At 42.3% G+C, this 22,502-nt stretch overlaps 1 protein-coding gene across 5 annotated transcripts in view; it reads left to right on the forward strand.

Annotated features, from left to right (window-relative positions):
* The window catches only part of LOC5667469 (protein eva-1), a 94,955-nt gene that overhangs the window by 28,388 nt on the left and 44,065 nt on the right, over positions 1 to 22,502 (forward strand). For all 5 annotated transcript variants that reach the window (XM_061644865.1, XM_061644866.1, XM_061644863.1 and 2 more), the window contains 2 exons: positions 11,948 to 12,070; positions 15,220 to 15,338. In XM_061644865.1, the coding sequence (XP_061500849.1) occupies positions 11,948 to 12,070; positions 15,220 to 15,338 (242 nt within the window). The remainder of the gene's footprint in view (positions 1 to 11,947; positions 12,071 to 15,219; positions 15,339 to 22,502) is intronic.

Raw genomic sequence — 22,502 nt, forward strand, 5'->3', positions numbered from 1 at the left:
TATCACACGGTCTGGGATGTGGTAGAAAAACATTATCACCCGTAAAAAGAGCAAGTAGAGTAAACATGGAGTTCTTTTTTGTTTTTCTTAGTGAGTGTGTGTGTGTGTAAGCGTTCCCGCAAAGTCACAAAGCAATCGTAACCAGCAGCGGTGGCGATGGTCATGGTCATGGTAATGAATAGCGACGTAGCGTGGTGAGAAAAATAACGAACATTTATTTCAATTTCGAAAACAAATATTTTCCCTCGCCACCTCGGGTTGGAGTGGGGTTTTGGGTGGGCGCTTCCCGTCTGTCTGGAATACGAACCCGACGGAGGAAATGTGGAGAACTTTCCGGTTGGCCGCGAGGAAGTGGTCGTCATGAGGCGTGTCATTATTATTAGCTTCCAGGCTATGGGGGATGGTCGTAATGGTTATTGTGTCACGATCCTATTTGAAGTTCTTATTTCTTAGGTGCCGTGGAGTTAGATGTAAATGGAGAAGAGGAAAAAGTGTATCTTTATTTATGGTTTGGTTGTAAGTGACCCATTTTTTAAGTTGAACAAATATAACCAATTCAAACGGTATATACAATCTTATAAGGCTATATAGATTGATTTTTAAAAAAATGACGAAATACATTCCGAGACGTGTTAAGATTATTGTCGTCGAACTCAAATTTGTTGATCAAACAATGTTATTGATTGGCTCTTTACTTGGAATGAGGCATTGATTGACTAATACAATTATTAAACTCTACTAGCAAAAGCGCTTCTTCTTAGCTCATTCAATCTGTTAAGCGCTTGGTTAATAGAGTTAGTCTATTCTGACGCTTTCTTAAGAAGTGATTTAACGTATTCCTTAAGGCAATGCTCTCCAACCTTTTTAGGATCGTCGACCTAAAATACATTTGATCGAAAATGTAAATGTTTGACTTTGAAAATACATTTGCCGCAGCCAACATCCTTTGAGGGCATACATTTTGTAGAGTTAGCTCAAAGTTTTTGATAAAAATATGTTTAAATCTTATTCTAGACATGTGAGTTGAAAATGTAATCGTGATTTTGGAAAAAATAAACATTCACGATATGTACATGTAATAAGCTTTTCTTTTGCAAAAATGAATTCTTTCGCGGACCACGTTTGCTAATATCACGGATCACAAGTTGGAGACCAATGCATAAAATTCTTTTCCTTCTAAATAAAATATTTTCACTACACTTCCAATCAAGCCTCCTAAAAGATCTCTTAATAGCTCATTCATAAATAAAGTGAGATTTGTATATAAACATCTCCTTACCCTTATTATCGCTCCAGTTGCACATCCCAATTACTACAAATGCAAAGCAACAAAAAATCAAGTTTTTAGGCTACGAAGGAGCAGAACAAACATATAGATTCTTCATCTTCCTTATAAAATTATCATTTTCTTTCAATATTGTAATGAAACCCATCAATATTCAAATTGTACCGCTGCCGGGTGTTCCCCTATTCGCCCGATCCCGTCACAACCCAATGTCACCGAACAGCATCAGGGGTAGCAATCATGACACAGCATGGGAGCGGTGGTTACGTCTAATACAATGCAACCATTACGATTTATTTATGCATTAGAATGCGAAAAGACAATCCACCGGCAGCTTTCGTGATATGAGCTTTAAGCGTAAATCTATCACACACACCCCAGCTGTGAAGCATTCACTCCCTCGCTTCCCCTTTTGCCGCGCTAACCGCTAGCTTTTCTAGGCTAGGGCAGGGTACGCCAACGGCACAAGTGTTACTGCAAAATCGAATGAATAATTTATTTCCACTTATCCCGATGCCGGCAGATAACCCTATGTGCTTTACACTTAAGCCCGCTCGAAAGTACATCGTCTCTTCTAGCTGCTGCGGATCTTATGACCTCCCTTCCAGCATTCCACCGTGCACCGTGGCGCCAAGCGTTCTTCGCCCGGGGTTTGTCCCGTTCGCTTTGCAGGAGATGTAAAATTGTCAATAACGAGCTACGAGCTCGTAGATATGCACAAACAAGAGCAGAAGAAAAAAATCCCCACCACATCGTGCAAAACTGTGAAAAAATCTCTTTGACAGACGAGAGTTCATTGCTGTGTCTATGGGTGGGATTTTGTAACCCGAAAAAAAGAAAGCCAAAGAAAAAACTATTGCTTATCGAATTTGTACCGATATCGATAAGTGAGCCGGTTCTATGTATGCGTGTGTTTGTGTACATGTGTGTATGAGTATCCCAAACACATGGCAACAGAATCATTGCACGAGCCGTGCTGTCGAAACGATTGAATGCATTTGCCGTTGCGCAGGGAGCGTATTCCCCATTTTGCAGCTGGCAGGTTGAAGAGAAATCCCACTTCGAATCGTACGCTCAGCCCAAAGCTGTCCGTGGAAACACATTGCAACGAGTTTCGTGCTCGATAACCTTTCGTGGGCTGCCTGTACTTTCCCAAATACGCCTCACACGTAAATCCTCGAGCGGGGGCAGCTTTACCGCTCGCACAATCTCTGTACATTTGGGCCATGTCTTAGTAGCAAAGCGCATAGGCACACTCGAAGAGGAGGACCAAATGAGCAAAAAAACCTGCATCCCTAGAATGCAGCTGGTGTAATAGCTTCTCTGCTGCTTCCCCCTGTCTCAACTGGTGCGTTCTTGTCTTGGAAAAAAGAGACTCTGCACTTTGCCGCACGTGCTGCACATTATATTACAGTAGCAGCAGCAGCAGCAGTTTGGCATGAAAAGCGTTTCCATTGCCACTGTCGTGGTTGGAGGGCGAGGGGGAGGGAGGAGTATTTCAAAGTTTTCAAACGCACCACGGGAAAGAAAAATCCTGCACGAAATGATCAACAGCACTCGCTCGGCAAACAAGTGCCCGACCCTAGCCGGGATGCAATGGAACGTCGAGCACGGCAAAGCAAGCACAAAGCAGCAGGTAGAAGGAGTGCACTGCACGATGCACAATTCATACCGTCATTTCCAGTTTTACAGCCAAACCGATTGAACGGTTTTCGAGAATCGAGGATCGGAAAGCGGAGACGCCACCCGAGGTGACGGATTGCCAAATTAAATTCCACTTTACCTGGCGCCGGTATGATGCCTTCAGTTAGAACCATGTAGCACTGCTGCTGCTTCTGCTGCTCGATTTTTGCTCGAAGATCCTATACTGATAACAAAAAAAAAAACCTGGTAACACATTCTCGCACACCCAGTAGTACTACTTTTCAATTGCATTTTTCACCACTACACACTCAGCACTTCATTCGTGCTGGATTAGCGTCCTGCATACGTAACAGCACTTCGGCATGGAATCGGTTGTTGCCAGAGAGAGGGACATTCTTTGTTACGGAACAGAACTGCTCGTTTAAGACGAACCCCCTGTTTTAGCACTGCAGCCACCTGGAGTACAGTCTTCGTTTGCCGTGAGATCAAAAGCTTACATAAGATTGAAAGGTAATTTAGCGCGAGAAGGACGTGGAAGGGAATGTGCTTTGCATAGCTAAGTGAGGAGGTCAGAGGATTGTGTGACCTACATTAGAATTGTTGAAAACGTGTTAAATAGCATAAATAGCGGTCGGAATGGCAGAAGCTTACGCTTCCTTCATACAATGTCGTTGTGGACTTTTTTGGATTTGGTCGAGAGAGAACTTTTTGTCCAATAAAATATCATTCAAAAATAGGAAATAAATTACGGCAACCAATCCGGCACATTCAATAATAACAACAACAAGAAAGACACGCTCCTTCGTTAGTATGTGTTGATGTATATCGTAGCAGCTCACGAACAATATTTACCGATCAATGTTCACCCTCGTCAAACGGGACGATAACTGAATTAAAAACTTTCATTCAAATTTGAATGCACTGTGAAAACCCGATCAGAATGGCTTTCCGCTCTCGACCATCCCGCCCCGCGTGTGGCCAAGTTCAACATCATGCCACCACTGAACTAGACGAAGGTTCGTCATCGGTTGTAATCTACCAGCTCACATCGAAATCCCAACAAATGGGAAAATCAAGCCGAAACGCAAAACTTTCCATCGCAAAAGTGGTTTGCGTTTGGCCTGGGAGGGACAAAAACCACACCAAAGGAGTGAGGAATGTGCTGCGAGGCCAGCGGAGGGTTAGTACGATTGGAAGAGAAATGATAGTGGTGTGGAAAATGAGAAAGAATCCTTCATTTGAACTAACTTTTCCGTTCCATTTCATTCGGTTTCTTCAAACTGTGCTGGATGTGCGCTCTGCATTTTTGCGAAGGATTTTCGGGTTCATTTTGATCGATTCAGTGATTTTATTTTTATTAACGTAGCCAGCACAATACTTAAAGTGAATGAGTGTGCTCATGCATCTGAAAGGAGCCCGTAACGAGCGTACTCAAACGTGAATAGCATTTTGAGACGCATCAATCTGGGCTGTCTTTAGACGTTTCGTGTTCATACAGCACAATGTTAAATTTAATTTGTACCCAATTGAGTGGGATGCTGTATTGATTCTTGGAGCTGGCAGCGCGTTCGATCTTCAAAATCCGCGTTCAGCGCGCACCGCTGCTGAGCAAAGTCGATGGTGGTGAACAATTGTGCCATGCCAAAAACATCTTCTAACAGCTGTTCGGCGCACGCCCGGGCCCCGTGCCGGATATTGAAGCCATTAATGAAGCATGTAATAGTTTTGCCAACTTCAGGATGAATGATTCATGAGCAGAATTGTTACGCATTTAGTTCATCCGAGCGCAACGCGCGTAAAAGTTGGTTGGTAATAGTTTTTTACACGACCAACAAAAAGGAGCCCGTGAAGACACACAAACACACCACACCTTCTCTTACCGAGTCGGCAGGATGATCCATGGCCGGGTCGGGTTCATTCGCGTCTTGAACGCGCAAACGAACGCGAACGGATGCGTGTGAAAATGAGACGAAACAAAATTGATGATTTTCGCGCATCAAGCAACGCTTCGTATGCTGCTGGCATGCCGTTTGGAGCATCGTACCACGGAAAACAATGTACCGTGTCAGCGGGAGCTTCCAAACGCACCACCCTACCACCGTTTCCACCCTTGCTCTATCACTCTCTCTCTCTCTTTGTCTCTCCCTGTCGAAGGGGAAATTGTCTTCCGTTCGCTTCATCGCCGGGAAAATCGAAGACGTAACAATCTAGGGCAACGTTTATGCTCGTTGAACAAAAGCATCAAAGTGATTTAAATTTATCTTTCGCTGCTGCCGCCGTCGCCATTGCTGCCAGGCGTTATGGGGCAGCGGTTCGGGGTTTCGGTTCCGTGCAGCGAATTCCATTCTCATACCCCGATGCCGATACTGAGCAGGAATTCATCACCAAAATTGTAGTTTCAATTCGAAGGAAAAAGAAAGGAATGTAGAGGGTAGCAAAAGAAGAATAAGAAAAAAAAAACGCAGAACCTTTCAGAACTGAAGCAAAGTTGTGAAGCATTGCTTTGTCTTTTAAAGTGTCAATGTGACTAAGCCACTAAAAGGAAAATCGAGTGATGTGAGCCGTACAAGCACCGCATTGAGCGTCAAATAAGCTGCTAAAAAATTCGCCCATCATGCGGGCATTCGGGAAAGAGAAACCAAATTATCGCTCACATTACTGAGAATTTGATGATTGGTGATTGGGTGAAGCATGGCAGGGAGCAGAAGACTTAACAAATATCCATAAATCTTACCCGGAATTGTGTCACGCCTCTTTACATAAGCGCAACCCGTGAGCCGTCGGTTTATGCTCGGTTCAGTGACACAATATGCCACCCAATCCGGCTAATGCTAATCGCATGTCGAACGCGTCGAACGTTCGAACCGTCTTTTACGACGGCTTAGCGTATTGCAGTGATCGGATTAGGGATACGTTCCAAATTTCAACCTCTTTAACATGCACGTCCGTTCACCCGAGAGAGGCCCGGTGATGCTATGAAAACAAAAAGGTAGACACATGCTACACATATTTCTAACCACAGCTCGGACCAAAACGATGGGATTTGCTCGATCCGTAGCAAATGAACCAACGTTGCCAAACATTTCCTGGGCGCCAGAAACGAAACGGAAACCCGGAAACCGATTTTTCACACTGATTTTCGTTCCCACCAATCAAAAGGGGCGTGCGTTGAGAAAACAAAGAACCCGCACCCAACGCGACGGACCGACACAGGGGCCAAACGGAAATGGGCTTTCCGCTGTACGGCACACAGTTTGAGAAGGAAGCGTTTCCATTGCTACACCCATCCGTAGACCATCGTCATGCTGCGATCGCTGGCCAGAGTTTTCAGCGATTTTTCAATGTTTGATTTATGCCTCAATTTACTCCTCTCTCGCTTGCTCTCTCTCTCTCTCCCTATCTCTCTCACCAATTTTCCATTGCATAATCGGCACCTCGCATACGCGTGAAGCGCGTGAACATCCTCCTGCCGCGATCGGAATGGGTTCGGTTTTTTTTTGTACGTGCAAATTGCGAAAAGCGGATGTTTTTGGCGGCAAAGACGTTTGTTAAATTGATACATATCCGTAAAAAGTTCCGACCAAATCTTCCGACTTGCGTAAAAACCGTGCCCAAGCCGAAGGAAAACGTATAAATCAACCGTTTTTGGGTGGGATATAAAATTACCGTCCCACACACAGACACACGCACTCCGATCGTATTGGTATCGGTCTGGCAAATGCTTTGCTTATTATTCATCTTATCACGCGCCGTTATTTATCTGTTTGTGAAGAGTGTTCAAATTTATTGATTGTAAATCAAACCCGTTAGTGTGTTTAACTGCTTGCAGCAATGATCGTCCTTCCTTCCTTTAAAATGCTAAACAATTATTAACGAACCATATGATGCAGAGCTGCACAGTTTCGGTGAGTGTCGAAATGCAATAAGCACGACGTTTTGCGAAAGACGAATGCTCAACCGTTCTCCGGGGCCGTTTCAGCCGGTGAGACAAAAGTGAGCAAAGTTCAGGGCGAACTTCTGCAACAGCTGTTAAGCAAGCAATATTATTCCAAGCTGACGGTGCGCTCACCGTTGGACGAGAATAAATAAGTAGCTTGTTGAAGGCGGTAGAAAAGGCCGAGTAGCAGCAGCAGAGGCAGCAGCAGCAGCGCTACCGTTAAGCAAAAAAGTATTTGTTTTATCACCTACCGCTAGCGGCATGTGGAATGCAGAAATGGAATATCTCCTTTTTCCATTTTGCGCCAGTTGTTAAGACTGCCGGTATTCGTTTATTGAATGCGCTCTTAGCGGCGAGTGTTTTTATGTGAGCTGTTATCGTTTATGTTTTTTTCCGGAGCGCTCGCACATTCAAAATTGTGCACACATCGTGTCACATGCAGAATATTATTTACTGAGGAACGGAAAACATATTTTGAAATTATTGACACCATCGCTAAGTTCATAGTTTCTCAAGTTTTTTGCTGCTCGTAAGTGTTGGATGTTTCGAGGGAGTTTGAACGAAATTGTTTGCGTTCAGTCCACTGTTTACCACTTTGTTCGATATTATACTTGCTGTTAGCTTTGCATTTGACTTAGAGTGGTCGTATTAAAAAAATAAGTTGATCTCTTTATAAAACACCAAATTTTCTTTTGAATTCGTTTACATGAACTGGGGATAAATAAAGAACTGTTGAGATACGGTCACAGTTGTTCGTGTTTCCTAAAAGTACTCAAGCACCGATTCCTATGAAGGTATAATGAAGATGGTTTTCCAATTAACGAGATGAAACAAGTAATACGAGAAATGTGTTAAGCAATGATTAAGCATTTGTGGGGTTTGTCGGTACTTTGGTCTTTTTTTTATCGGAATTACATGCAATAGTTTGCACACTTACCAGGCTCTATGTAAGGTGATGCTACTTTTGGGCATTTAAACTGAGACGTGATAGCTTGCCGATTCGTGTGTAATATGAAACTGAGTATATCGTAAACGGTATGCAACCACACGCTACAGTAAGTTGACACATCTTTTCGCACAAAATGCGTCACTAAGGAATTCTCGAAAGAATAATCAGTATTTTGATACTTCGCTCCAATTACCGTAAACTATGCACGCAGTTATGGCTGACGAGAATTCATTTGATCACGTTACCGGACTCGGCACGGGCTGAAAAGCTTTACAGGAGACAACGTGCCTTTTATAAGAACCTTGCCAAAAATAATCCTTATACATCATACAAAGTATAAAATAAAGTAAACTGGAACGATTCGTTTGTTTAATTCGTTCTACTGTGCTTTGTATCTGTAGCTGTATGTAAGATAATCTTATCAACGTCAGGAACTATAACACGTCGTTTGATACTATTCCATTGAGCTGAAATTTAATTTCAAAATCACAGCTTTAGATACTTTAGATGGTCGGTCTGGTGACAGTCATCAAATCGTACGACTTAACAACATGCCCGTCATGGGTTCAAGCCCCGAATAGACCGTGTCACCATATGTAGAACTGAGTCTCCTGCTATGGTAACAAGAAGTCACTGAAAGCCAAGCTCACTTCACCAGTGGGTACAGGCAGGCCTTGCCCGGCAGCGGTTGTTGTGCCAAAGAAGAAGAAGAAGAAGAAGAAGAAGAAGAAGAAGAAGAAGAACTTTAGAGATGTTTAGCCTGATTTTCAGATTAAGACTTTTATGTTAATAATACAGGATAGCCTCTGCACAGCTCAGATGCCATTTTACTACTCTGCCAACTATTGCACAAGCAGCAAATACTATGTTACCTTTCTGGCTCTCTGGTATATTGATGAAGTAAAATGTCTACATTTGTTCTGCGGTAAACGTAAAATGTATAAAGCTGCATTAGTTTCATGATATATATCTAAGACGGTGATTGTTCGAAAGTCCTGCATTCCTTTTCTAATCTTACCAAACTCTGTGAAAGATATGCAAAACGCCAACCACAGCGCCTACATAACACTCAGCCCAAAATGGGCGGTGGTAAAAAGATACCATTTACCATAACAACTTTCAAGCCCTGTTTCGTAAAAGTAATTGCCCAAGCACTGGACAAGGACGCATTATCGTATATAAATTTACTTTCACACCCAATCAACCAACCAACCGAACACCAGCCGACTCGCACGAGAGAAAAAAAAACACAGAACCTTCAAGTGGTAGCAAAAGTGTTGGTTGGAGCTACTTTTGCTGTGCCGTGCTGTTTGCGAAACAATTTATATTGGAATACTTCGGTCAACTTTTCGTTCTTTTCATCCAATCAACCGCCCCGGGGAAGGGGAAAGGCGAAGCAGCGGCGGCCGGAACGATGGCGCTGGGTAAAAAGGTGGCGAATTTTCTCACCAGCGTTATGGTGGGGCCGCGTTTGGTTTGGCCGTGTTTGGCGAGATGACACAGCTATTACTGTTTAGAAAGGTTCCGAGATGACTTTCAGAAGTTTTTCACCATTTTTAAAGCATTTTCCGTCCTTCCCATTTCCCTTTCCGTTGAACGTCGCTTTCAATTCAGGTTTTCGGGGAACCCGGCAACCTTCCGCAATGTAGAAACAAGTGAACGTGCACCCGCCCCTCTTCATCGGTCCATGTACTTGTCAAATCGCTAGTGTTTCTTTTTCTTTTTGTCATCCACTGCTTTCTTTACTGCTGTTGTTGTGTTGTTTTTGCATCTCGCTTGCTGTGTCTGCTTGGCTGCTCTCGGCTGGGAGGATTTTTTCTTCCTCCTTTCGCATGTATCACGTTTAGCACCTTGGCCATCATCTCGTGCAAAAACCGTCGCTACACTTCACTCAGGTCAGCAGTGCGGCGATAGGAGTTACACGAAATGGAGCATATAATTTACAGCGTCGTCTGGCTCGTTGTCAGTGATTTATCAGCGCTGAAGCGAAAACTTACGCAGTGAACAGTGGTCGAAAAAAAAACAACAACACAGACGAATGGAAGGAAATAAGATGTACTTTTTCAGACCCATTGATAGCCTTCCTTCTTCACTTACAAGGTTGTAAGCGAAATCGTACCGTATTTTGGCACCGTACTTCTGTTTATCATGCAGTGTCAGTGCGTTCAAACGAGAAAATTTAATTTCACGAGCAAACTGCGCAATATATCGGCGATTCTCGTAGCAAAAGGTGAAACGAAACCATCTGGGACTGGGAGCTTTAGATAGCATCGGTAAGCTTTTGCGAAAAGGTTCGTTTCAACAATTCTCACAGGCATTGTTCAATGACGTCATTGCCAAAAACAGACTGGATACAACACAGCAACGCTGACCGAAGTATGATAAAAGCTAATTAACGCACACTTGGAAAATACTAAAATCCCTTCGCATCCATTGCTGTCCAAAAGTGAACCAAATTTAGCAACCTTTCTAGCAGCTCGTAGTCAAAATCGCTTGTTAAGAAGGTGTTTTTTCGCTTGCGTTACGGTTACGCCCTTAATCGGCTTACAAGTTTTGTTTCGACAATGAGCGTTTTTTGAATTGAGTGCCCTTCGTACCGGTCGATTGAATATTGATGGTGTTGCAAGAAGCTTATTGCTAGCATTTGACGGCAATTAAGCCATACTTCATTATTTTCAGTGAGTGGTACAGTTTGATGTGCTGGAAATAATTTCCTGCAGCTTTAGCAATGGTTGTTAAAGTACGGCATTGTTTTACTTTTTTTAACATACAATACTAGTTTCATTGTTTTCAATACGTCTTTATTAGCACACATATATAGCAGTTATTGCAACGGCTGTATTAAAATTTAATAAATATTGTCTGCCCCAAACGGCGTAACGCTATGATGCAAATCATTTATTTGACGACTATTTCGTCTTCCTTGGCAACCGTATTTAAACAATAAACGTTTCACGATTCTGCACAACTGGGCGCAAAATATTTGGAATGCAATATGTGGCCCACTTTCCTTGCTATGATGGGCATTTGCGTTTGTGCTAGAAATCAACCGTGCGCAAATGGTCCAAGCTAGACCAAGCTTCTGTAAAATATGCACACCAAACGGACATAATGAAGGTAACGATCTGTGCAACTGCACCGGACAAAGAAAGGCAACGAATAGGAATGCAATTGAGAAGGTATTCCGGGAAACATTTGCCCAGAATTCAGATTTTCCATCTGGCCAGATGTAACATTGTTTGCAACTGCTCAGTATAGACATAGTTGTATACGGTACAGTGCGTTCGGCAAGCTTATCGTTCTGGATTTGTGGTTCGTGAATGTGCAGCACATTCACACTGAGAATATGGCATATCATGCTGACGTTTAGGAATGGCCAAGCAAAAGAGTTTAAGGCCTTTGTATCCATAATGTAACAATCAACTTTTTTAGTTGCTTTCTAGTGGTTTTCCAGTTAAATCCCAGTCTTGCTTATTTTGACGTTGTACAACGAATTGATTGAAAACATGCAGCAGTGACACAGTAAAGTAGAGTATGACAACAATTTTTAATGCATTCCCAAACAGTTAGTGAATACAATTTATACAAAATATTTATCTTTCGACTATTTATGTAAGTTCATATATAACACACACCACCCTTCGTTTTGATTGACTTAAATTTACAACATCAAAACCATGAGCCCGGTCATCCTAAGCAACCTTCGGGAAACGAAAGTGTCAGCAGACAAATTAATGTGATAATATGAAGATTTCCATCACAAAAAGTGCACACGTAGTCAAGCTTTCGTTCGTTCTTCTCCCATCCGGCTGAAACACGTACTATTTTCTCACGTTCCGTGGGTTTTGTACGATGCGTACAATATGGGACGCATTTCACACTACACTCTTCCGACGGGATGACAAACGTGCAGTTTATTCTAGTCCTTTGTCCTTGGACTGTTTTTTTCTCTCCCCCCCTCTCTCTCTCTGTTTCACTCTCTCCCACATCATCGGTCTATCGCTCCCGCCCGCGTCACATCTTGATATTTATTCCATCCTCGTGCAATTGTTCCGTCTTTTCATCATATGTTTTTTTTTCTCTTCTCTCTCCATCTCAATCTTTTTTTTTTTCTTGCTATCTCTATTTGCAGCGCTACTTTCGGGAACGTTGCGCACATATCAACGGGCCGGCTGTGATCGAGAGCTTGTCACATTAAGTTGTCCCCGCGGCACGAGCATCTCGATCGAGATAGCGCAGTACGGGCGGAGCGGCGGTAAGTAGATATGATCTAACAAATTGCAATTGGGCAAATGTCGTGCAGTGTTGATAATGATGTTAGTACTTCTCTCTTCCTTTCGGGTGGGATAGTGGGTGTAACGGAAGCAAACATTTTATACGTTTCAGAAAAAAGAAAGAAAAGGGGAGAAAACGTTACAAATGTTTCATTTTAATATTTAAATTTCAATCTATGCTTAAGTGTTGCCTACAATTGCTCCGATTCATCATTACTTTGGACGTTAATCGGCACACAATCGATGAAATAACTGCTGCCCTTTATTCAACTTTTTTCACTTTACTATGAATGAAGCTATACGAAATAAATCAAAGTAGTACATAAAAACACAATATTGAAAGCAAAACAAAAAGGGTTGCAAACATAACGCCTCATTGAGTGTAACGTTATCGGCCAGTTTCGTGTTTTCTCATGCGCAATCAATCAATTTCATCCAATCCTATTCAGTGGCTTAGTTATTGTTTAGTTTCCATCATTTCAATCGCTCCACAACGGCACAAAAAAGAATCCGTCAGCATAAACATACTTCTATTGTTTCACCAAACCCGTACCGCAACTCGTTAAGGCTCGAAAGCCCATTCAATTTCCTCAGCTAGCGCTGACGGTGGTGATGGTGGAAATTGAAAACCACCCCGATGTAATCAACCAGCACCTCTCCCACGGTGCACGGTGGGTGTGCCGGTGTTACGGGCAGCGTTCCCAATTTCCACGCCTTAAAAACAATCGCAAAACACTGAATGAATAATGGGAAATTAATTAAAAACTTATTCGAGCGCAAAGTAGCAAAGTTCGATGACTGCTAACGACGAACCGCTCTTTGCGGAGTGCTATTCAACGGCTACAGCATCGGCTTCTTCTACATCTTCTTCTTCTTCTGTGCGCCTCTTAAAATAAAAGTGCTTAGCATGTTGACCTCCGAGCAGGGTGCCGCTAGTCGAATTGTCATTATCACCAAAGCGTAACCGCACTGCCGAAGGAAGCCTTACCCGTGGCATGGCTGGCAGTTCATCACCGCGAATCTTTCCACCCGAATGCTGGTGGCTTTCGATTTCAGGGAAAGTGTTTTCATCGACATTTCAATAAATCAGTCACCGGGGCTAGGTGCCCTCTTGATTCCAAGCAGTGCCGCGTGTGCCATGGACAGCGACTTTTTCGCAATGGGAAAGATTTTATGAGTTCGAGTGTTTCAATCGCAAGATTTTCGGGGGTATTTTTTCGGGAAAAACAACTCACTTCATACGATTCGACGGAAATTCAATGCTTTGATGATCAAGGAGGAGTGACGGTGGCTGGAAACTCATTTTAAGCTGATAAGTAATCGGCAGGAACTAAGGATACTTTGATGTTGGCTAATTTGAATTATATTACTCTCTTGAGCTTTGGCTGCTTAATTATGATTTGGCGCTTGGAGCTCATGATGATTTATATTCATTTTTTCTTTATTCAGTACTTGGACAGCTTTTAAGTCTAATTATTTTGTTTTGTTTTGTAATATAAAATATTACTATTAACAAAGATAACGTCCGCGAAGAATATAATAATATAACCGAAAAGCATCCACCAAACCTCAGGAAAGTTGTAAATTTGCACATTAAACTTGCGGAATTAATGCGTTACATTTTCTGCCATTTTCAGCAGCTCTCAACATCTGTCCCACACAAAGTGAGGGAAGGATTTCATAAAAACAATAGTCATAAAAGTGCTATTTTTCTCCCAACCCTTCTCGCTGCTCGGTTTGGCCGCGGTGCACAGAAGCCAATGGGCGTAATATAATAATTAAATAATCCTACTAATTATTGGTCTTCACTTCGCGATTGGTTTCGTCAGTTTTCCTCCACCAGTCGTGCGCTGCTTCTCGTTGCTTGCACTGCCCCACCATTGTTAGTTTCTTTCCTGATGGTGCTCCAATTTCGTACCGGCTCGGAAGAAAAGTCTAGCGGAAAATCGACTCTACGTGGGAAATTAATTTGCTGCAATCTTTTTAAAGGAACATTTATCACCATTTACGTATCGATGGGATTGTGTTTCACTGGCGGGGCTTTCGGTTGATTAAGGCGAGCAAATGCTTTTGTGCGGATTCGACGAGCGCTCTGGGGCGTGTTGTTTTGAGTTGTGCCAGGAGCGTGGTCCTTTGCGAAGGAGCTTTCGGTCGAAGCCGTCTCTCACAGCCACAAAAAAAAAACCCAACTTAGCCCAGCCAGCACAAGACGCGCTCGTTATCGGATTTACTGGTTTTGATTTATATGCCTGCCGTTGCGGTTAGGGCACTGCTCTATCCGGGCGGTGGTGTTTTTCTCCTTGAGGCCGTAGATTTCCTTCGGCCGGTTCGTCGTCGTTGGCGGCGGCGGCGGCATCAGCGTCAAAGCCCCAGCCGACGGCACGGAATCGAAAACCGATCCGGAAACCGTACGTGCGGAAACTAATTGAGAAGCATTAACAAATTATGGCCATAAAGCAACGATGCAGCGGTCCGGAAAGCAAACGCGCTGGCATGGCTTTTGCTGGCGTGTTTTATTTATTCTTTTTTTTTTCTTCTTTTAATGCTCCGTGATTCTTTTAGCGCTACAGCCAGCAGGATCTACTCACACACACACGAGCGCGCGTACGCTCACATTCTCACATATATTGCATCGCTACGCACATAAAATATTACCCAGCTTTATGGTATTGCTCGGGGAAATTTTGTGGTTTTTTCGATCGGCCTCAGTCTGCCGCAGCCTCTCCTCTCGTATCGAATGGGCCACCGTTCTCGTTCGTTATTGTTTGCTTTGTCTCGCACTTTTATGCCCCGTGTGCTGTTGTTCAACCCGAGGCAAATATTATGCTCGTGTAATCCAATTAGTAAATAATTCAATTCGACAGAGCGTTTCATTACAGTGTACAGTTTATCTTTCAGTGTATCGGGCGGGTTTTTGTTGGGTTTTTAAATGATCCACAGGTGGTGATGGTTGATGGATGTACGCGCATACCGCGTTTTTGTTGCGTAAATGAGGTGCATCGAGGGTAGTGTTTAAATGCATCTCCTTATAATGCACTGTTTGAAAGCGTACATGCAAATACAGTAACCTATTCATAACAGTTTCAAAAGATTCCTTTTAACACATTTAAACATCTGCCCTTTTTCACAGATGCAAACGAACGGAACTTGTGCCCGGCAAGCACGGAAGATGCGCTCGATATCAGCATACCGGGGACGGAAATAGAGATAAAGGCACCGGAAAGCTGCACCTGGCCAAACGCCTTGCAGGTAAGTGGGAACGGATTGTTTTCAAACACTTTTCTCTGCTGATACTATTCATACCATTTTATGCTGGCGAGGCGTAAGGTGAAAGAAATGAAACTTTCGAGCCGAACATTGTTGCAGTGCCCGTAAACCGTACTGCGCAGGAACAGTCGACAGTGGTGTCCAGTGTGGTGTGGTCAAGGTAAAACTTTGACCGCTAGTAAGTGGAAAGATGAATAAAACCACCGACACTGGCGCCACCTTCGCTATTGTTTGTTCCCGCTCTCAAACCAAACTGTTGTTGGTGAGAGTTAAAAAAAAAGACACACTCACAAAACGGAACACAGAAAAAAACAGATGCCTTCCCTCAGCAAGTAAACAAATTCACTCACCCATTCTACACTGCCGCGCCCGGTGACCACAACACGGGCGTGGATGCAGAAATCTCGCAGGAAAAAGAATCCCAGCACCAATCCGTCGTAAATGAAGGCAATTAACACGGAGCGCGATAAATCATAATTTATGCTAATTAGCAAACACTGCCAATGTCAGAATGCATAATTTATTCTACTGCCGCGCTTGGGCGCTTTGCAGGTCCAGGTTCCGCAAACGGATTCGCGCGTATGTGTGGGTGCGTCCTGTGTGGACGCGCCGCAAACCAAGCCGATGCTGCGGGTTAAGGGGAGTGAATTTTTCCACCATGATAAGCATTTCCGATCCGAACGAGCAGATAATGGACAAATTGCGTTTTGCTTCTTCAATCTTCGTGCGTTTGGCAAATTATACCGCAACAAGAAGCACTTTTCGGATGAAATTTAATTTATTTTGACCTCGTTGAACCTTGGCGACAGCAGCGTACTCCCACTCCGTCGGGACGGACTAGCGCTGCTATCACCTCTGTAAAAAGTAAAGCGAACAGAAAGGCTCTTCTTCGCTCTTGCAAACACAAACATTCCCATTCTACTTCCCCCCCGAGCGATCAAGTTCTTTTTTTTATCTTCACCCCAACCCAACGCCCTCCCAATCGCAGAGCGGAGAAAGACGGCAAACTCATCTAACTGTGGTTAAGTTCCGCAGCGGCCGTGCCTTCGCTTTCTCTGTCCCGGTGCCGGGGCCGGTTGTTGTGCAAGATTGTAAGTGCAAGCTTTTTTTTTATACGCGCGGGTCCCATTTTTATTATTGGGCTCACTTTTTGTGCCAATCTGTCGCAGCGAGCGCAATGAATTATGTTGCCACTGCTTTTGCGCTAATATTCGATAATGGGTTTCACTTCTTAGTGAATTGTTTTTTAATGAGTGTGGTGCGGGCAAACTTTTATTCCTGTTTGCGGCACATGGAAGCTGTTGGCCCGAACCGGTCGCTTTGTTGGATCGTCTTTTTTTTTTGGCGCGTGGATCACTGGCGCACGCGCTGGGTGGTAAGTGGCAGAGGTGAAGAATTGCTCACTAAGGAAGTAATAAAAGCGCCCAAGATACGGTTAGATGCGTTTGCGGCGAATTAATTATGACGATGGCTTTTTTATGAAATGTAAACTTTATGTTCTGGAGGGGAGGGGGATGTTTTTAATATCGCCAGTTTGCTGTTTTACGGTGAGCTAATATCATGTTTTATTGTTGTTTTTAATAAACAAAGCCATTCAAGCAGAACATTAGAGGGGAGCTCAATATATTTTATCGAAATTGATATCCATTTTTGGGACTTTATTTATATTAGCCAACAATATTCATAAACTACCAAGCTTTGGAGTAATGTTGTACAAGTTGTTAAAGAAGCAACTACACTAGCGACAACACCAACAACATGCTCTTATTTCGTACTTAATCAAACATCAGCTCTTGCAACCTTACAACACGATCCGAGAAATAGGATGATTCTCGACCTCCCCCAACCAAAAGCTAGTGGCAATGGTTTCCATGTTCGGGGCTAATATCCTTCTCGCAGATAGCACGCCTAACACCCTCAGATTGATACATCATACCAGCGCCCGGATGTTGTGCTTTAATCACCCTGGGTAATGCATGATAAAATAAAGCATCTTTGTCACAGCCGCACCTACGACCGGTCGCTTCATTATCTGCGGGATTTCCCCACTGGATACTATCTGCGGAGTGGCAGCAGCCTTCTCCGCCCCAAAAAGGATGTCTCTGGGAGGATTAGTGCTTTGGCGTGTTCACAGCGTTCTATCAGCATTCATCATCGTCATCTTGCTCTGCGTACATGATAATGTGCTTACGGTAGACGACGTCGTTTGGAGGCGACATGGTTAGCATGTACGCCAGCACACTAGCATACACTAGCACACCCGGACACACACACACACATTCACACGGACGCATGCTTGTGTAGCTTTAGCAACGCTTGAGAAGGATGCATCAATACAACGTTGACGCTAGACTTTGCATGCAGTAGGCCAACAGGCGGACGAAAGTTTTGCTGCAAGAAATTCTTTTGCGCCTAAATGTAGACAATCGTTCTCACACAGCTATGTGTGTTTGCTTTTAGACGAACAAGTGTGATTCTAATTTGTGTTTTAACAGTGCATTCTCTACTTTCTTCTTTGCTTCTATGTGCATGTACCAAAATACAGCTACGGCCATGAATGAGCAAGCACTATCCAAAACATGCTTGAAAGAGCTTTAACCCCGAACATAGCATGTCCGTAGTTGTTAGTTTTCCGACATTGTTTTCGTACCCTGAGATTGCATTTGCGATGTAGCATTTTTTAAACTTCCGAACACGTTCCAAAAGTCTTAAAAGATCCATATCAGAATAACTATGATATGCTAATCTCATGAATTAAAGAGGGACAATAATTTTGCGTTAATTCCTTTGAGCATTACTGATTCCCGAAACTGGTACAACTCATTCATTAAGTGATGCTGGCAGTGTCTGTAACTGATCTGTTTTTATCACAATATAGAATTAGCTTTAATAAACTAACCCACTCTCATCCTAGAAATGTAAAGCTTCATCATCCAAAAGAAACATACGTAAATGGACTATCCAATGCTTTAACTCTGCCTCTAACTATATGAAACAATCTCTCCGTGTCTCTCACACTCACTCATATCCGTACCGCGTCCTACTGAATTATAATACTATCCTAAGAGCTACAAAAAGACTCTACCATCTAGCAACGAATCGACACTTCGGACCTCAAGACATGCTCTGTAAAGTGCCGGGTGCAAAGTGGCATCCAAGTGGACGAAAGCTGTCATAATCCTTTTCTGAAACATTAGCTCACTCTTGCTAGTGGCGACGTCGTCGTCGTCGTCGGTGTATCCGCCCAATACCGCGTCAGGATTTGTGGTTTTTCCCGTACTTCACTCCGGCAGGAAAGGAATCTTTCTTCCAAACAGCCATACCCGTCCCCATTGAGGAACGGCACACAAAAGACGGAAGAAAACAGCAGTGAAATCCGCATCTTCTGCTAAGCGAGAGTCATACCCGCCCTGGCTTTTGCTGATGGCGTCTGCAGGGCTGTGTATAATCCTATTATTACGCTCGAGGGCAGTGCGGACGATAATAGCCAACTAGAAGTGGCGCTGTCGTCCAAACCAGAGCAAAACTTTTCGCCTGAAATAAACTTTGCTAGATTTTATAGCTCAAGAAGCGCGGTCACCGGAACCGGGACTTCTGATCCACCCCGGGACCGGTGTAATGGATCTCAGCTGCAAAGTACCGCCGGATCCGAAACGTAATAACAATCTGCGTGACCAACCGTGTGACAGTGAGCCGTCACGACTACTCCTCGCAAGCTTTTACTTGCGAAAGGAGCTAACAGGAAAACCAGATGACATTTATTCCGGTCCTGCTCTTCTTGCGCCGATGCTTCAGCATAGAAGAATTTCATTTGCTTCTACTTTGTTAAGTATTTCTCCGTTTAAGCTACGGGAAATTAAAACAAAACAACAGGTGTGTCACCCATGTTTATGGTGACCTTTTTTTCCAGCGTACCGCAATGCTCAATGGTGGCTAGCTCGCCGCAAATTTTCATCATTTCATTAGGGCCATGAGATACTTAAGTATCGTTTGCGTCCCTTTTTGCCAGACCGCCAATGACGAATGACTGCTGTCATGCGCTGCCCAGGACGCGTGCTATGGATGGAAGGCATTATTTTCACCCGTACACACGATGCTACGAGTGGTTTGCATTTGGGTTCACAGGTGTGGAAAGTATGTTTGCTATGGTGCGTAGTGTTGTGCTGCCACTGTTGCCGAAGCTGGTTATTACTATGGACACTAAAATTTACTACCACCGTCACACCAGTCCCAAAAATGTTGCAAGAAGGTTTTCTTCTCTTGGGGCTCATAGCAGGTAGTGTGTGTATTTGACACGGCAAGTCTAGTAGAGCATATAGTTGGAGATCGAGATTATTAATATGCTGTGTTCCTTATGTTGGGGTGCGTTTTATTGCCAAAGTGAATAACTAGCAGACATTGCATAAATTAATATTTTATCATGCGGTAGAAAAAGGGAGGGAAGATCAGCAAACTACATTATACTTACTGTAATCAGCATAGATAACAAACTTTACTTTAATATTTCATTAGTCTATTGGATTTTCCTTGCCACAATAAGGTCTACAGTGTTTGTTGTATTATTATTACGTTTGTGTTGTTGAACATAAGCCTCAACTTTCAGTGCATTTCAATAGATTGTCCCTAATTTGATACAAAATGTAAAAATGATAAAAAAAACCAAAATCATATTGGCTTGTACTTGTATTGTTGAATTTTGTAAAAATTAATAAAATATTTCATTACAATTATATTGAATTTTTAGTTTACAGTAAGAAAATTACTGTAACTTGAGTATTGGAAGTACTTCAGAAGTACTATTTTGATTATTTGTAATATTTTGGAGCATTCAGTTAAAGGTGTCAAGATTGTTTTTACTGATTTTAAATAACATAACTTTATTTCAAACCTCCTATCTTACCTTTAAATTATTAATCTAATAATTTTACACTATTTAAAAGGTTCACCGTGCAATTTAAAAATAAAGGAACGAATTCGTCATATCTGTTAAATCTGTTATATCTGATCGAAACCGTTAAATGAAGCAACTTTTTAATTATTCGAAAAAAATAGTCAAATTAAAATAAGTTAGTCACACTTTTAACCCAGTGTGATGTACAATAAGTGAGTGTGCACAAAGGTAGCAAGTGGGTGACAAGACAATTGTTTTTGCTCGTTTGTTTCATTTCGCCAAGCGCTGTACCATATGCCGTATTTGTTCATTTTTTACTCCCTCATTCGTTCTGCAGTAAATCATTGAGTAACAGATACAAAACCGAAGCGTGAGAAAATTATCGTCTTGTTGTTGTTGTTGTTGTTTTATTTTTTTACGAGGCTTTTTAGCATTCGCCTCTCGTAATTTAAAATTCAGAAATCGCTAATACTATTTGAGATACAAAAAAAAGAATAAATTAAAAGTTCAAGAAAAAGAGAAAAAAAAATTACAAGAGTTATTATGGTACTGGTGAAAGTTGAAAATGTTTGTTAATTCTAGTGCTTTTTTCATTTCAATTATGTTTTTATAAATATTTTTATCCATATTTGCTACACTTGTTTGTAGAGATTGGTTTCCTTTAAAAAATTCAAAAGTTTTTCAATTTCCTTGTAATTGTTGGAAAGTACAATATCCAAATGATCTCCAAGTCTGTGTTTCTGCCTTTCTGCGGAATATCCAAAACAATTAATTAAAATGTGTTCCACCGTTGTATCACACCCACAAAATGGGCAGATTAACGGTGATTCCTTTTTTAGTTTGTATGTATGTGTAAGTCGGGTGTGTCCAATTCTCAACCTTGTTACCACTCTTTGATCACTGTGATCTAGTGGATCGTTCCAAGGTGCCGTGGTTTGTTTTATTTTTTTAAGGTTGGTAATGGGTGATTTGTTCCAAATGTTTTGCCAGCTCTGATTTATTACCCCTTTCCACCACAAGGATGCATCGCTTCTAGAGATAGTTCCATCTACATGATCTTTGATCATCCTACCTTCATTCGCAAGACGGTCAGCTACTTCGTTTCCTGCGATTCCTTTATGCCCTGGTATCCAACAGAATTCGATTGACCTGTCTTTTGATAGTGATTCGATAGTTTGTATGTAGGGGTTTCGTAAGGATCCTTTCTCTAATGCCTTCAGAACACTAGCGCTATCTGTGAAAATAACGTTAGGTCTGTCATTTACGGTCGCTTCTTCAGTTGCTATCATAATAGCAATAGCCTCTGCTGAGAATATTGATGTGTTCTCCGGAAGCTTAATGCTACAGCGAGCATTTGGCGATGTTATGCCACAGCCCGCAGAACTGTTGTAGACCGAGCCATCAGTATAAATTTTGTTATATATTTTATATTTGTTGGCGATGAGCATTTGATAGTTTTGTACTATTTGTTGTTCGTGATTGCTTAGTTTTTGCAATGTCCAGTCGATTGTGGGGATTTTGTCGTACCAAGGTCTAGTCGAACAGCTTGTGAGTCTAGCTATGTTGGGCATGCTGTGACCTGTTAGTTGTTTTAACACCTTGTTGGCTCTATCTACAAAAGAATTTGCTTCGATTCCTTTTTCAATGAGTCTGCCAGCTAGGTTTACTATTTTAAGGACTACAACATGGTCGAGAGGTAATTGTCCACTTTCACAAAGTACTGCGGTGTTTGGGCTAGTGATAAAAGCACCTGTAATTTTTTTCAGAGCAGAGTGGTACATTGGGGCTAGCTTGCAGCCAAAGTTGGCATCGCCCATGGTAATGAATTCAATGCCGTACAATAATTTTGGAACAAACCAACTGTTAAAAATAGTGAGAAGTGTGCGTCTTGCCGATCTCTTATTTCCACAACCTAACATATGCAGAATATTTAATCTGCTTTTGATCATTTTTTTAACGTAGAGAAGGTGTTGTCGAAATTTTAACCTTGAGTCAATGATAACTCCTAAAATTTTGACTGCTCTTGCGTTTGGAATTATATCGTATTTAATTTTTATAGGTTTAAGTGTTCGTTTGTGTGATTTATTGCATATATGTAGAATTTTACTTTTTGTTGTTGATAGATCATGACCTGTCAAGCAGCACCAATGATGAAGTTTAATGAGCGCTTTTTGTAGTTTGGTTCTATTTTTTGTTTCAGATTTGTCCGAAGTAATTAGTATAATGTCATCAGCATAAATGAATGTGTCTATATT

This window comes from Anopheles gambiae, chromosome 2 (assembly GCF_943734735.2).
Source record: "Anopheles gambiae chromosome 2, idAnoGambNW_F1_1, whole genome shotgun sequence".
NCBI lineage: Eukaryota > Metazoa > Arthropoda > Insecta > Diptera > Culicidae > Anopheles > Anopheles gambiae.